General features: G+C 44.4%; 1 protein-coding gene across 4 annotated transcripts in view; it reads right to left on the bottom strand.

The window, feature by feature from the left end:
• Positions 1–17,114, bottom strand: part of LOC106600760 (potassium voltage-gated channel subfamily C member 1) — an 88,510-nt gene extending 71,396 nt beyond the window's left edge. For all 4 annotated transcript variants that reach the window (XM_014192375.2, XM_014192368.2, XM_014192369.2 and 1 more), the window contains exon 1: positions 16,497–17,114. In XM_014192375.2, coding sequence (XP_014047850.1) covers positions 16,497–17,114 — 618 coding nt within the window. The remainder of the gene's footprint in view (positions 1–16,496) is intronic.
• Positions 17,115–17,363: the final 249 nt, after the last annotated feature.

Genomic DNA, 17,363 nt, shown 5'->3' with positions numbered 1-17,363 from the left:
ATTAGACTGTGGAAAGTACAGTAAGTGCAATAGGAAGCCATAAACACGCAGGAATACACACACACACACACACACACACACCAACTGGTCTTACTCTCGCACACACACATGCAGACGGACACAGACACCCACACACACTCCCTCCCTCTCTGGCCGGAACACACACACACACCCTGTCCATTGAGGTGAAACCAGGAAAAGAGAAGGCATTGCATTTTTTCTGCTTAGTATTCACTCCTGATCACTGCAGTGCACTATGCATGTTTGTCCTTGCAAATGTGCCTTTCCTCTCCTGCTCTCCCTCCCTCCTTCTTTCCCTCTGTCAGTCTCTCTTCTCTCTGTGCCCTCACATCACTCAGTATTTTACAGTTTTCTCCCTTATTGTACTTTCTCTCTCTCCCTCTCTCTCTCTCTCTCTCTCTCCCTCAATCTCTCCCTCTCTCTCTCCCCCTCAACCTCTCCCTCACTATCTCCCTCTCTCAATCTCTCCCTCCTTCTCTCCCTCTCCCGCAATCTCTCTATCTCTCTCTCTCTCTCTCTCTCTCTCTCAATCTCTCCCTCTCTCTCCTTCTCCCGCAATCTCTCTCTCTCTCCCTCTCTCTCATTCTCTTTCGCTTTCTCCCTCTCTCTCTCACTCCCCCTCCCTTGTTTATCTCCAACACTTGATCAACCACTCCACACACATATGTTCTGTAGTAAAGTACACACACTGCATGGGGGAAAAGCATAATTGTCCTAGAGAATGAACACACACAGGCTCTGGGCACTGAGTCATAGCGTCTGTATTTGTACAGGAACAGTCAGCAGAGAGCGGAGCAGCCGCTATTCCACAAAGACACACTGGGATCTTCTCCGTCATGAAATACAACTCACACACACACACGGGCCAACTGGGTCCAAACTGTCAGAGACAGGTCCACCCAGAGATTGACTGGGTTGACTGGTAAATGTACCCACGCTTCACACTTTGACAGAGAGAGAGAGAGATATTAAAATGCAGAACTTTGCTATCTATCTCTTTCCATCCTCTTTGCAAATCTCTCTCTCTCTCTCTACTTCTTTCTGTCCTATCTTGTATCCCTGTCTGTCCATTCACCTTTATTCTGCATGTCTAGGCTTTTTCCCCAGCAGTTTGTGGCCTGAGGTGCTTTGATACTGCGAAGCTCAGGATCGTCCCTCCATTGCTGCTCTCTCCTTCATTCCTCTCTCAAATCACCCCTCTTTCATTACCAGGCAGCGTTGGGCCCTCGCCTCCTCCTCCTCCTCTTCCTTCTTGCTCCGCCGCATCTCTCTCTCTCTCTTCCTCCTTCCCGCCAGCCTCTCTCCACTCTCATCCCCTCTCTCTCGCTCTCTCTCATTCTCCCTCCCCTATACGGAGCTCTGCAGCATTACCGTCATCATCATTTCATGAGTCTCCCTCCTCTCACAGACCTCTTCTCTGCAGTGCGCACGCGCACGCACGCACACACACACACACACACACACACTCTCACATACAAACACACATTTTCACACATACATGCACACATATCGATACACTCTGTTTTTGCCTGTAAAGTGCCACGAGGGATTTCAACATCGTGGACACACAGAGGGTTTACGGAAATCATCATGTTATCGACGTGGTGCACAGAGATCGACGGAGAGGTTTATTGTGTGTGTGTGTGTGTGTGTGTGTGTGTGTGTGTGTGTGTGTGTGTGTGTGTGTGTGTGTGTGTGTGTGTGTGTGTGTGTGTGCGCGTGTAATGTATCACTTGTCAATTCATTGTACCTTAGGCAATGTTCGATTCGACTAGGTGGGCCTCACACCCAAATGGCTTGGCCACAATAACTGTTCTCTACTCCTGTGTCATTTCTCCACTGGTAATCCAGATGCCATTCACTTATCTCCACTGATCCATAAATACTAATCAAAGATGCAAGGCCTGGCCTTTTCAGCAGCACCTCACATGGTACACTTCCAGCTGCATTATAATGGTCATGATTTGTGTTTACAGTACAGATTACTCAACAGTTTCCTCAAACTCAAGGTGCTTTGCATTGTATAGGGGAAACTGGGGTAATACTCCACCATTTTGTGGTAAATGGGAGGCAGTTGTGTTTGATATGGCCTATTGACGTTCATTGATACGTTCATAAAAGATAGATTTTGTTTCTAATGAGTGTATCAATACACATATACAATTCCAGTGTCAAATCAATACAATTCAAGTAGTCTCGCCACATCATTGCTTGACCGCGGAAACCTGGTTAGCAGTTTTGATTGAACTGGGCCCTGTAGGGCTATGTGAAGAGGCTAATACAGGGCCGTAAGTAAGGAGAATTTGACATCTGCCTGACAAATCCCACAAATCTCCAAAAGCTTCCAGTTCTCTCTCTCTCTCTCTCTCTCTCTCTCTCTCTCTCTCTCTCTCTCTCTCTCTCTCTCTCTCTCTCTCTCTCTCTCTCTCTCTCTCTCTCTCTCTCTCTCTCTCTCTCTCTCTCTCTCTCTCTCTCTCTCTCTCTCTCTCTCTCTCTCTCTCTCTCTCTCTCTCTCTCTCTCTCTCTCTCTCTCTCTCTCTCTCTCTCTCTCTCTCTCTCTCTCGAGGATGAGAATCATCCCACCATCCTATAACCAGAAGGAGACAAGGGGAAGGCGAGAGTGGAGGATGGGAGAGAAAGAGGGGAGTGGAGGGAAAGAATGGAAGAGGGGGAAAAGGGGGAACTGAGTGGTAGAGGGGAAGACTGGATTGAAAGAGGGGAGGGAAAGGGAGAAGAGGAGAAGGAAAGAGAGTGTTTAAGTGTTGGGTTTTTTCAACCCCTGTCCTGTGCCAGAATTCGCAATTTTTACACAAGGGGAAAGAGTGTTCCCTCAGGGTCAACAGGAAAGGCACCCTCCCAACCCTACCTCTACCCCTTCCCCCAGAGGATGTAGACCAGCGGGACACAAGCCCTATGTCACATGAACACACGCCCTGGCTGCTACCTCTCCTTTCGATAATAATACATTGTTTTTCAATGAAAAGCACATTATCAATTCAATCTCTATAATGGTTCCTATGAGTATAATTAAAAGGCAGTAGAAAGGAACAAAAACAAAACATTTGCACACACTAAAAACGCCCAAACGACCTTTTATGTGGCAAATATTACGGTCCGTGGTGGTTTTTAAATCAGGTCAAACACTACAACATATCATCTCACATTGAAGTATACTGGATCAAGTTAACTCAGAGTTTGCTTGAGTGTGTCTCTAACAAGTTAGAACTCTAGTACTATACCTTAGCTAGCCTGTATGACTGGCTTGACCCTTGACCTGAAATCCTTTCGTAAAAACTTATTGGGGCTATCTTTTACGTTTTACATTATACCTCAACTGATCCTAGGCCACTTCTAAAAATGTTTTTATCTAACTGGTTCTGGTTAGATCTGATCATAAATCAGCTGTTTAAGGCATAAAGTGCCCAGAGCCAACCCACTGAGCACACACTGGTTGAATCAACATTGTTTCAACGTAATTTGTCAACGAATTGTGATATCGAATCAACATGGTAAATACATTCGATTTGAAAAAAAAGTTAGCAACCAGTATTGTTTTCCCTCTCGTTTCAACCAGCGTTGTAAACATTGAAATTAGGGTAAAACTTCAACTGAAATACATTGACTTGTATTTAAACGATGGTGTCCTCTGGGCAAATCAGATGTTAATGTATCCTACGTAAACCCAACCTCACTCCAATTGACTTTCACGTACAGCTTGCACGAGAAAAGTTAGAGGAGTTACTTTCAACTAGTCACCGTTATTTACGTAGTCTATGCAGATGAGTACGGAAGCTAATCAATGTCTGAATGTGTTGACGCTCAGCTGGATCAAACACAGCTTGCTTCCAAAGATAAGTAGGGTTCATAGAGGTAGGCATCGGGATGGTAGACTTGTTCTCACTGAAATGCATTTACCCCTCATGCACCAGTAGGAGTCACTGTTCAGGCAGGAATCGTTGGACTGTGACTTCACACTATATTTCAATGCACCTCTATTTTGGTTGATGGCACGACGTTGAAACAATGACGTTGATTCAAACATACCATTTTACTAACAACATCGAGAAACAAGGTCAAATAGCATATGTCTTATCAAATATGAAATTCAACATCATTTCAACCACCCAATATATATTGAATGTATTTCTATGTGGAATTTTCAACGCAATTTCAATGTATACAGTTCTAATTATGTTTGAAATGAGATTGATGTAACAACCTGTTAGTCAGGTTAAGTCAATGTATTTAAGTTGAAGTTTACCCTCATTTCAATGTTTACAACACTGGTTGAAATGAGATGAAAAACAGTACTGGACAAATGACGTTCAAACTACTTTGATTCATCCAGTGTGTGCCCAGTGGGAAGATCCATCTGCACTGCAGCACCCCGTGGCAGTCTGCTCTCCTCTGTCTGTCCCCTATCAGGCGAATGGAGAGGTGGTATTTTGCCAAACTAAACTCAAGTGACACAAGTCACCTTGCCTGGGACTTAGTTACTTGTGTTTGCTCGCAGAGGCAAACGCCAAGTCTTTAGCTCAGTGGGCTAGTACGGCTATCATGACATTGACTCCTGGGCACGGTTCAAATAGTTTCAGACTGCCTCCTTCCTTTCAGCTGTTTCTCAAGGTTATTACTGATGTGCATGATTGGAAGACAGAAGGATGCATGTTTAAAGTTTAAGAATGGAGCCAGTCCCTGACTAACTGATCGAAGGAAGAAAGGATGCATGTTTAGAGTTTTTGAACGGGGCCAGATACTGACTTACTGAAGGAAGGATGGAAGGATGCATATTTAAAATATTTGAACAGGGCCAGTCCCTGACTAACTGAAAGAAGGGTGGAATTATGCATGTTTAAAGTGTTTGAATGGGGACAGTCCCCTATGAACTGAAAGTACACTGAGGAACAGGATGTGTGGGTGGTACATAAGGGGTGGTACAAAATTAGATGATGCAAGGATTGACACAGAGAGAAAGTGTGTGTGTGTGTGTGTGTGTGTGTGCGTGTGTGTGTCACAAAAAAAACAATAGGAGGTGGTCCCTGCCGCTACTCAATTCTGGAAGAGAAAAATTCAAAGTTTTGTGGTGCAGCACCATAGCATACTATTATAGCCTGTTCCCTATACAACAGAATCGTGTTATGGGAAACACAGGGTCAAAACCCTATATGATTCCTACCTCAAACATAAACCTATACAGTCCATGGTCTGCATTCTGCCTGTAAATAAATTACATTTTTTTATTTATTAGATTACTTCAAAAACAGGTTACACATAAGGTGACCAGTAGGTAGATTATCTATCATGCATGTTATAAAAAAAACGGTTCAATTAATTAAAACAAATAACGAAGCTTTTTTATTTATTTTATTCAAAAGCCCCCTTGATTGGGCCCTATGTGAGAACACCGGCGCTGAAAGCTTTCAGTTCCCCCGACGTTTGTCGCATTTCTCCCCGCGGAGGGGCCCCGCTGCCACCGCAGTGGATGCAATTCACACGAAACACTCCGAGCAGGTACAATCGACGACGACAAGGGCGAAAACAATGTGGCTGGGGTACACGCTGCAAACCAGCCAGCGCTGTGTAAGGGAAGCCAAGTAACCGGCCGCTGAGGGCGGGCAGCACGCACATCGGTAAAAGAAAAGAGAAAGGGGAGAGAACCACGGGCGGTTTTGATGCACACGGTGGCCGGTTGCTTCTGCAAAGCACTCTGCTGCATGGGAATGTGCAACGGAGGTGCAGTAACATCCAGCGAAAACCACCGGGGGAGGTGTGCGTGTCAGTATGGGGAAGAGGGGTGTGCGTGTCAGTATGGGGAAGAGGAGAAAAGATGCAGCCCATCTCCCCTTTTTCTTTCTATATTTAGAGGTAGAAGAGGAGGGGGGGGGTAGAGGGACAAAATCACAAATAGGATCCAGCCAAACAGAAACCTTAGCAGAAAAACGGCAAGGTGGTGTAAAAGGAGTGCACTGCAACATTTGTATGCCCAAGGAAATTTGAGACCGTGTTTTCACGCAATGTCAACAAGCCTCCAAATAGGCTACTCTGTCACATGCGTTTCCCATTACATTTAATAAAGAACAACACAGAAATGGCAATCCGCAGCAGAAGCAGCATTTAAATCGGCCACACACAGACCAATACGGCCTGGAAATGAAAGGTTTCCCAGTGGCCAATGCCTCCACAGAGGACCCACAACAAATACCGGTTGGTGATAAATAAAACTGCCGACGGGGAAAGGTGAGATCCCTGCCGGCTCGAGCATGTGCGCGAGTAAGTCTGCCGGAGTGCGCACGACACACTTTTAACGTATACAGTACAAAGGAATCTAGTTCACACACGCCGGTTTATTTTCGGAACCCGGGTCCCCTATTCACAGATTGTTTACAAACACCTGGGGAGAGAAAGAGACAACCGACACACCGAGACAAGGACGATTTAGCCCCATTTAAAAAAGTGGAACACGTCACATCAAAGTCATCAAACACGTGTTTGCTCTTGATCTCTACGGCCACGTCACCAATGAGTTGATTCCTGGGTGAATAGTATTATGCATGTGCCATGCAGTAGGCTAGCCAATTTTTAACAGTTTCCGGGGGTGTGCCCATTAACATTGGGAAAACGGATGCCCCTAAACGTATAGACTATACTGTTTATTTTAGGCTAATAGTTTGTTGGGGATACACGAGGACTGGAGTTGGACAACACAAAGTGATCAATATGTTTCGAGAATAAACTTTGCCGAGATGTTCCCTTGACCCTCAGTGACGTGTCTTACGGAGACAATGAGACCTGAGAGAGTTGAGTCAGTCAGAGAAGTTCGAGACCGGCAGCATGAACTGAATGGTATAACTCAACCTTAACGCGTCCTCGACAATCGACACACTGAGTAGACCTAGGCTATAAGTGACCAACTTGTCTGGTCGCATTGTTGTAACATAATAGGTTGCTGCAAAGTAAGATCGCAAGAGCAGCCATTATATAGTCAGACACTTTAGTTCACACGAGTAGAAAGGCGAGTAAAGTAGTAAAAGGGAGCGATCTAGGCGCTGTCTAGTGCTGAAATAGGCCAACAGACTGCCGCTGTCCAGTGCTGAAATACAGAAGGTGTGGGTGGAGCTGTCCGGTTCTAGAGCAGGGATGGAAAAGCCAGGCCGCAGGGGTCAGTGTTGTGCCAAACGTTTTCTCCATCCTTCGCAAACACAGCTGATTAAACGAATTGCATTAGAAACTGGAAATCATGATTTGTTGATTATTGGAGTCAGGTGTGTTAACTGGGGCTGGGGCAAAAGTACGACACCAAGCAAGCCCCAGAGGACGGGAGTTGCCCATCTCTGTGCTAGAGGACTGCATTTCAGCAGACTGTTCCGCCTAGGCCTGCTAGTCTCCATCGTTTCTCGCCTCTACTGTTTTACCTACTCACCTTTCTACCTGCTCATTTAGGCTCAAATGACGGGCTCTACTCATATCGTTTGACCAAAATAGCCATAGCATTCCACGTAGCCTACATAATATACACAACGGGATAAATCATGGGCAGTGTGTCATTTAAAAAGCACTAATAACCAATAAGCACTAATAACCAATAAGGACTAATAACCTAGAAGCACCATAGGCCTAGAAATGTGGCATCTGGGGGGAGACTGCAGGCCTACTACAGACTGCAGACCTGCTTTGTGTGAAAAATTGGGACTCAAATGAGTTGTATTTAATAGTTAGCCTATTAACTTAACTTGCATGAAGTCTATTAAACACTTGCTCATCCATAGCAAATAGGGGAATGAATAGGCTAACTGTTCACCTGCAGGATGTTGTTGGTGTTGTGAACTAATAGGTGCATATAGGAAATATGGTGCCGGGGTCAAAGAACTACATACCGGTAGGTCTATACGCCGCTCAGCTGTATGTTTGGCCTTGTCCTAAAGAGAGTCATTTACTTCCTTTTTTTGGTGATGTTATTTATTCTTCCTCACAAGCGCAGGTATATCTGGGAGGGTACATAAGCTATGACCGACCGACCGACCGACCGACCGTGTCTTCAGCCAAGAGGCGTGAGGATGCGCGTGACATGGACAGAGCTGGATCACACAGAGGTTAAACAGATTTTTTTTCCTGACAAGTCATCAAATATCAAGCGCTCCCTCCGATATCTAGGGTAACCTCTGAAGCAGCACATTCTCAAACGCAGTGTGTGTGTGTGTGTGTGTGTGTGTGTGTGTGTGTGTGTGTGTGTGTGTGTGTGTGTGTGTGTGTGTGTGTGTGTGTGTGTGTGTGTGTGTGTGTGTGTGTGTGTGTGTGTGTGTGTGTGTGTGTGTGTGTGTGTGTGTGTGTGTGTGTGTGTGTGTGTGTGTGTGTGTGTGTGTGTGTGTGTGTCGTAATTGTAACAGGAGTGAAACTGGACCAGGGTCGTTCGTGAAGTTTACAAGGTGGACGAGGGTTCATTTCTCTCTAGAGGTGTGATATTGAGCCCCCGTCAGTGTGCACACACACACAAATATGACAGAATACTTCAAACTAACCAAACAGCGCAAGCGTAGTACACGAAAGGAGGTAACCTCTACGGGCATGATGTGAAAAGGGAGACTAGTCAGCCATTCTAGAGCTTGACAGGTATCGCCACTAATAGCGTGCACTCGGCTATCGTCTACCCGCATTACCAGTGTCTGGGGGGGGGGGGGTTTGGAAAGCCAGCACAACTCGCTGCGTAAAGTGGGGGCTTCGCTTTACAAATAACACCATTTGGTGGAGACAGCCACGGAGACATATGGATTAATCAATAAGCGGATACGCACATCCAAGATTGGAAGGCTAAGCAAAAAAAAATAATACGCGAAAGAGGGGAAAAGCGACCCCATACAATAGCTTTAGTGCTTTTACTCTCGATCGAAGTCTTAAAAGGGCTAGCACAGACAGCCCCCGATCTCTCCGCCTCCCCCTCTCCCTTTTCTCTCCTTTTAGACCGCTGCGCTGCAGCAGAAATCGGCGCGAAGTCAGCTACTATCACCACCGCAGTGCTACGCTATAGCACAACGAGAGAGAGAGAGAGCGTGGGGGGGGGGTGAAGGAAGAAGGTGAAAATAAGCAATCCAGCGCACACCCCAGCATCCGTGATAATAAAACAAGTCGTGTGTTGTATATGATAAAGAGTTGAGGGATACACTGTCGGCGCCGCAGAGCGATGACGACATTTACCCACGGTGCAAAGGATAAGCCACCCCCAACCGATTTGCTGTTTGTCACTATCAAACCGAACGGGGGACTCTGTAGTCAATTATGTAGCCTAATCAATGCTGTGTTCGGGCCCTTTTGTCCTCTCCGTTCCTCCCCATTCATATAATAATATATCACAGACGTTTTTATCCAAAGCGATTTACAGTCAAGTGTGAACACATTTCACGCATGGGTGGCGCCGGGATTTGAAACCCCCAATCCTAGCGTTGCAAGCGCCATGCTTTAACCAACTGAGCCATACAGGATCACAACATGCATTATGTTACAAACAAGTCAGGGGCCTCATTTATCAACCAATTTGCATGTGCAACAAATTATTGGGATTTATCAAACATACAGTGCAATCGGAAAGTATTCAGACCCCTTGACTTGTTCCACATTTTATTACGTGAAAGCCTTATTCTAAAATGGATTACATCGTTTTTTCCCCCTCGTCAATCTACACACAATACCCCATAATGACAAAGCAAAAACTGGTTTTTAGACATGTATTTTAAATAAAAAACAGAATTATGACATTTACATAAGTTTTCAGACCCATTACTCGGTACTTTGGTACACCTCATGTCCAATCAATTGAATTTACCTCAGGTGGACTCCAATCAAGTTGTAGAAACATCAAGGATGATCAACGGAAACAGGATGCACCTGATCTCAATTTCGAGTCTCATAACAAAGGGTCTGAATACTTATGTAAATAAGGTATTTCAGTGTTTTAATATTTAATACGTCTGAAAACATTTCTTAAAAACCTGTTTTCGCTTTGTCATTATGGGGTATTGTGTGTAGATTACTGAGGATTTTTTTAAAAAAGTAATCCATTTTAGAATAAGGCTGTAACGTAACAAAATGTAGAAAAAGTTAAGGGGTCTGAATACTATCGTTGACAAATCAGTCATACTATATTTGCGCGCTCATGAACTAGAGCTACAAACCCGCGTGGAAAGCGCACTCATTCGCCTTTTATGGTAACAAAAACTCCCTCAGTTGCTGCGGGATTAGCATATGTTGGAACTGGGCTATGATAGTTTCTACAGCGCAATGGCAATTTTGCTAACATTTTTGTAGAGGTGTGGGCAGAATGTTTTAATATTTTGCAAAGACTTTTTCAAAAAATATAAAAATGTCGCCTATAGCAAGTGCCAAACACTGGCTGCGCATCCTGCAAGACTGATTGTCTATTGAACAATTTAAAAGTAAATGCTGCCTACAGCCCACACAAAATACGAATTGTTGTTCAATATTTTGTTTATCAATACATGTTACAGGATCTGAGATTAAACAGGTTATTACGTTGCGCTCCTATCGCACAGCACTACTGTAGACCACTAATACTGTCATAGGCCCATGGTCTACTTACTAATAACGATGACTAAATAGAAGATGAATATTTGTTGTGTAGCGGGTATAAACCAGTCATGTCAGAAAGAGAGAGACATGCCCTGCAATATAATTAACATTTAGGCCTATTATAATACAAGTAAAATAAATATATTAGGCAACTTGCTGCTATGCGATCTCATTAACAGCAAATGCATCTGTTTTATCATTAGGCCATGGTTTGAATGCTTTTATGAGCCTACCATTATTATAATTCCCCTGCATCAAACACCTCCATTTCCCCAAAAATGTTTTGTTTGCTTGCAATACAGTTGATCAACCACTAGGTGTGCATACGCATGGTCTGAGATTTGCGTGGAGATACAGAATGCACACTTTCCCATCAAGTAATTTTTTTTGGATAAATACCATCCTTAGCGGGAATAATGGCGCACGCAAGGTTTAGAGTAGTTTTGTGCACTTTTGATAAATGAGGCCCCTGGTATTTTACTATACTCCAAACCTTTAGTAATATGCAGGTCACTTTTGCACGCACTAATTTATAAGCCCGCAAACCACGCCATTCAGCTAGATTTCACTCCATTTGAAACCAAGGATTCACCATGTTTTCATTCTTCAGTCATTCATCCCGGCTCTGTTAACATCTCTGTTAAAGACACAGCAACACAAGCATCTACAACATCCAGTCACTGAATGACAGTAGGAGGACAGAGGGGGTGGTTAATCTGAGATATTTAGGGCTATGAACGGATTTTAATGATTTTTCCCCTGCATGCAGTCTCTTCAACCAGGCCAACCCAGAGACCAGGCATGCAGGCGCAGCCCGGGCAATACGCTGTCTTGATGTGCCCAGTCGACAGAAAATACTCTTTTAACACACAATAATCTGGGTCACGGCACAGCTTTGTCTCCGTAAATGGATATGGATTTTGAGAGACAATTAAGCACGAGGAGGGGGAGCAAGAGAGAGAAGGAGAGAAAGAGGTTTATTGTGGTAGCGACCCTGCTATGGTTACATTTAGTACAGCCACTACCGGGCGGATGAATCATCTTGGCACAGGTGAGGGTGTGCTTCCGCTTCCCTCTAAAGTGTGTGGTGGTGTAAAGTCACGTCCCACTTGGGCTAACCCTCTTTATTCTCTTCACAATGTCTTGCAATATGAAGTTCAAAATGGGACCATCCCAAACAACACAAAGTCATATGTGATTGGTTTACTTCTGTTGTGTTATAAACAGTGGTGGGAAAAGTACTAGATTGTCATACTTGAGTAAAAGTAAAGATGCCTTAATAAAAATGACTCAAGTAAATGTAAAAGTAATCCAGTAAAATAGTACTTGAGTACAAGTTTAAAAGTATTTGATTTTAAAATGTACTTAGGTACAGTGGTGGAAAAAGTACTCAATTGTCATACCTGAGTACAAGAGTATGACAAAAGTACAAGTACGGACAGCCAGGGGCACACTCCAAGCCTCAGTCATCATTTACAAACGCAGTATTTGTGTTTAGTCCACCAGATCAGAGGCAGTAGGGATGACAATGCGTTATATTGATAGGTGCTTGAATTTGACCATATTGCTGATCTGCCTGAGCATTCGAAATGTAACAAGTACTTTTGTATGTCAGGGAAAATGTATGGGAGTAAAAATATATTTATTTTCTTTAGGAATGTAATGGAGTAAAAGTTGTCCAAAATATAAATAGTAAAGTAAAGTACAGATACTTCAAAGTATTTTTTACTTAGTTACTTCACACCACTGGTTTTAAGCTATAAACCTTACCCTTGTTTTACACTATGTTACTAATCAACCCTGCAGTGCGAAGCAAAAGTCAATTCAGAAGCATCAGCTTGTTTTGGATCAGCCCACAGTAGGCCTATAGCATTGTAGCCTACAGGACAGGACCATGCAAGCTCAATCGTGGAGTGGTTGTTTCAGCTTACCAGGAATTTTCTCCATGCACATCACACTGTAAACTCCCTCATCTTTGAAAGTAGTAGTACTAGCCCCAATAAATGTGCATACTTCTATGAACAGCCCCCGATTGTTTTTTTAGATGATAGAGCAGACGGGCACTGATCAGCAATAGGTCGATCCAGTGTTTACCCTCTCCTGTCTGCAATGACCAAAAAAAAACCTCATTTTAAGTGATTTATAAAAGTAATTTGACATCGGGGCTACTTACATCGATTACATATATTCATTTCATTCAAGCATTCGGAAATTCAGCTGAAATAACTTCACTTTATAGTCGGAGGGGATAAATGACAAATGTGGAAAATTCAACGCCCAAACCAGGAGGGTTATCTTGGCAACACTACCTGCTGAGTAAGCCTGGAAAGAGACCTAGCTGTAATTTCTCTCTGGGGTATGGTGACATTGGACCTAGACACTGATCTAAGGTTAGATTTGCATTCCCTCCTCCTATTGGGTAAGGTTAGGATTGGAGGAGAATAAACTGATCCTAGATCTGCTTCCGAGGGCAACTTCTATACCTGGAGCTGCCACACTGTTTGCGTCCCAAATGGCACCCTATAGTGCACTACTTTTGTCCAGGGTCAATAGGACTCTGGCCAAAAGAAGTGCACTCTTATAGGGAATAGGGTGCCTTTTAGGACGTCGACTCTGACTCTAAGCCCGTTGCGCCCTCTAACACGAACCTCCGGGAAACAAAAGCCTGCAGTATTGTGTTCCCATGAAGACAGCATCCTTGGAGGTCAGGTAGAGGGCCAGCCACACCAGGAAGAGAAAATCAGGTGAGTTCATCTCATCGAGTCAGACTTAGTGGAACAGATACACAACTCGAAAAACCCACCGCATTGCATAGATTAGAATGTCCGTTCTACCAAGGACTTGCGTTTAGAAGGACAAGGAGCTATAGCCGCCCGCAGGACGACATTTGGTATAAATTACGCCTGTTGTGTGACGGTGAATATTCTAACGTCACTCCGTGTACGAAGATCTCAGGCTTAAACTGAAGCAATCAGCCCTATACAGACCATTGATGATTATCCCATTTTTAATCAAGAGCGGAATCCCTTAGTTGCCTTCTCTTGACACCTTACACCTTCAATAGGTCTGTGTGTCCTCTATAGAACACCTTGGTTCTAATAATTATATTTCTATGTCAAGCCGATACCTGTAATAGCCTACTGTAGCCTGGGCCAGAATACAGCATAGCATACATCCTGTTGCCAGGGAACCCCATGCGTTCAGTGCTACCTGCGTGAAGGTGTTAATTTGTGTTTGGGGGCAGGTGTCTACAAGTGAGCCGTTGTAACAGGTAAGGTTACGGGCCTGGCCTGCACATCCTCAACAGTCGACACATTTCAGCTAACACTTCCTGGTTATGAATGCTCTCTCATCTCCGCAGATGCGTGGTCCTACCTGAATACTCTCACAGATGTGTCTTTGTTCATTTGTCACAGGTGCAGGCCTGTTGATGTCCCTGTTTTCACACACAGGTAGCCTACCACCTCGAAGGAAAACAGTGGGTAGCCTTCACTAAAAAGGCCACCATACTGGAGATAAATGGGCTATATGGTTTGTCATGTTGAAGGGATGAATGTTTATGGAAGGGGAATAACCAACCGCTGGGGCGTCATACCTACAGGGCCACATGTGACATAGGGCTACTGTATGTCACCTTCATAGCTGGCATGCCAACTGCACTGACTAGGCCTACACTGTAAAGGGCTTACCGTGAATTTGTCAGTAGCTTACAGGCAGCTCAGCGGCAAGTGAAATGTTGTATTTCATATTACAGTACACAGTATCAAAGCAAGTACTGTGTGTACTGTTTTACAGTACAATACCGTAAAATTGAGTGTCTTGTACTTTTAAAAATGTAATGCTACTGTAATTGGAGTGAATAAATGAATGAATAAATTAAATGAGTTTAAGGGTTTATATTTCACAGTATTTTACTGTAATTACAAGAGATTGGTGCAAGCACTTTGGCTGCTAGGTAAAGTCTATACAAACATTACAGTATAATAATGAATAGTTTGTGTTTTATATCACTTGCACTTCTAGAGGCTTCCAAACTGTCAGTGACTACAGGACATGGCAAAATGCTCAACCACTAAGGTTTAAGACCTGCTGCCACTCCCCTATGCATTTTAAGTTGAAGGGGCACTATAACTACATACAAGTGAAATTGGTACAGCATTCTCACTCACGGGTGCAACAAATATAGCTTCAACAAATACTGGAATTACAGTCCCATTCTAAATATAGCAATTCTTTCCGGCTCACAACATTTTCCCACAATGCCCATAATTTACGGTGTGCTGCAGTAAAACATTTGAAAAGTATTTTACTGTTGATAATACACAATTACTGCATCATTTACAGTTTTCCATTAGTGTATGTCACCACAAGCAAAGTGAGATAGGCAACTGTTGACAATTGGTCAATCAACATATAGAGGCAAGCAAAGCTTTCATTCATAATGTTGGTTGGCAACAAAACCCTAAACTAACTAAGCCTAAAATAACCCTTCACTTGTACAGATTGAGACTGCGTAGACAAGGTAGAGACGTTGATTGGCAGGAAGGACAAGTGCCATGGTTACAGGTAGGTTGGTCACACAGGTTGGTTGGTCAAACAGGAAGGTTGGTCAAACAGGTAGGTTGGTTAAACAGGTAGGTTGGTTAAACAGCAGGAGAGCATGGTCAAAGGTTTAGGTCTAGATTAGAATGAAAAGTGGTGAGTTAATGAAGTAATTTATGTGGTGGGCACAAACATGACAATGGTTCCATTCATTAATGCTCCATTTATTTAGGTTTGAACTTTATTTGAGTTAGCTACGTGGACACTCGTGTAGTTTACAAAACTAGCTGCTGAAAATGCGCCAAAATCACGGCCAGGGTGCGCAAAACGCGGGTGGCCTATAGACTGGGGCGGGACGCAGCACGAGAAGGCTTGTTAAAACGAAAAAGTTATTGATGTGAGGAGATAAATGACGATGAGGGGGGTGAAAGTGGGATGGAGAGAGTGGAAGGCAAGGAGACAGAGAGAGATGCGCAACAGGGGAGTGAACAGTGTGGAAGACGAGGGAGTGAGCGAGGAGACAATGCGCTAATCTAGATTGAGTGATGCACTCGATGACAGCGACGGAGTCGGCACCAGAGGTCCAGAAAGAACGACAATTTAATCAAGCGTGGGAAAGTGTGTGTGGGGGGGAGGGGGTATGCAGTACGCTCGAGACGCAGTGGTAACGGGGAAATAATGCGTAAAAATGGAGAAGGATAGAGGGACGAGGTGAGAAGCGTATAGGAATGGACGACCAACCAAGTGACTGCGTGAGAGGGAACGAGGTACATGGGAGAGGGTCTCCCCACACAACTGTAATAGCGTACTGTGGTGCTAAATATAATAATTTATACTAAAATAGAGAAAATAACGCACTCTGGGCCACAACAGTCCATTTCCAACCGGCAACAATTTCTAAGCACACCAGCACTTGTCTGAGTTGGCTGCTTGTTGGAAATCCCTAACCGACGTTTATGACAGTCACAGTTTTTTTCCTTCCAACTCATTTTCCTTCACTATCAAAGCGATCATCACCATCATTCTGACAAGAACACAATGAACACACCCTCCCTCATCATCGTATTAACTTTGGACATAGCAGCTAACTTTCCATTGACTGCAGTCTGTACACATGACGTCCATTATAAAATATGTCAGGGATATTCAATATATAGCCTAAATAAGCATCAGGCTATGCGGGATCTCCCTCTTCTAAATCCAGTTTAACATTCCAGTGCACCTGCAATAGACTTGTGTGGGACGGGAACATTTTTTAAAGAGGAAATGACATAACGAGAGAGAGACCGCGCGCGCGAGAGAGAGCGCAATACAAGCATCGCAACAGCATGTATCGTGCTGGAGGGAGGACTCACCTTGGCATTCTTGGAAGAATACGGATCCTCAAAAAGATTCCAGAAATAGGGTTGCCACACACTCCACCAGCTCCTCTTGCGCCCGTCTTCATGCAGGCACAGCCTCTTGAGCTCTCCGTCCGCAGTCAGCTCCAGGTCGTCTTCCGGCTCTTCTGGCTCGGGCTGCTCGAAGCTGTCCAGCGCCTCTTCGGCATCCCTGTGTTGACGGTAGTTCATCCAGCAGCACGCCTCCACGTCCGTCTCGTCGATGCCCCAGAAGGCGAGCTCCTCCTCGAACAGTGGGCCGCACACATCGTTGGGACAGTGAAGCTTGCCTGTGCGGTAGTAGTTAAGGATGAACGTGAATGTGCCGGGGTGGCGGTCGAAGAAGAACTCGTCGATTTTGGGGTCATAGTCGAAGTTGCTAAACGCGTCCGGATCGGTAAGCCAGGATAAGCGGGTACCGGGCAAAGTTTTGAGGGTGCTGCGGTAAGTCTCGTGTCGCACCCCTCCGCAGTTTATTACGATTTTCTCGCTGTCTGGCGGACAAGTCATGTCTGCACTGTAACATGCTTTGTTGGGCGACTTGTTCCCACCCTTGCGTCCTTTGAAAGAGGAGACTGACACCGAACTGAGCATAGGGGAAAGGGGGAGGGAGAGGAAAAGAGAGAGAACACAAGGGGAGGGGGGAAGGAGGAGTCTGTGGAGAGGGAAAGAGAGAGGGGTAGAATATTGAGTAGAAAAGGATTGAGTATGGTGTTGATTTTTTAACATGACGGTCAAATCTACAGATGAGGGTCAAATCTTTGAAATATATCAAGCGTAGACCATGTATGCACAATACATAAAGTACCAGTCAAAAGTTGACACACCTATTCATTCAAGGGT

The sequence above is a fragment of the Salmo salar genome, chromosome ssa03 (assembly GCF_905237065.1).
Source record: "Salmo salar chromosome ssa03, Ssal_v3.1, whole genome shotgun sequence".
In the NCBI taxonomy this organism is placed as follows: Eukaryota; Metazoa; Chordata; class Actinopteri; order Salmoniformes; family Salmonidae; genus Salmo; species Salmo salar.
Note: the sequence above shows the minus strand (reverse complement) of the source record. Positions and strands in the feature narration are given on the sequence as shown.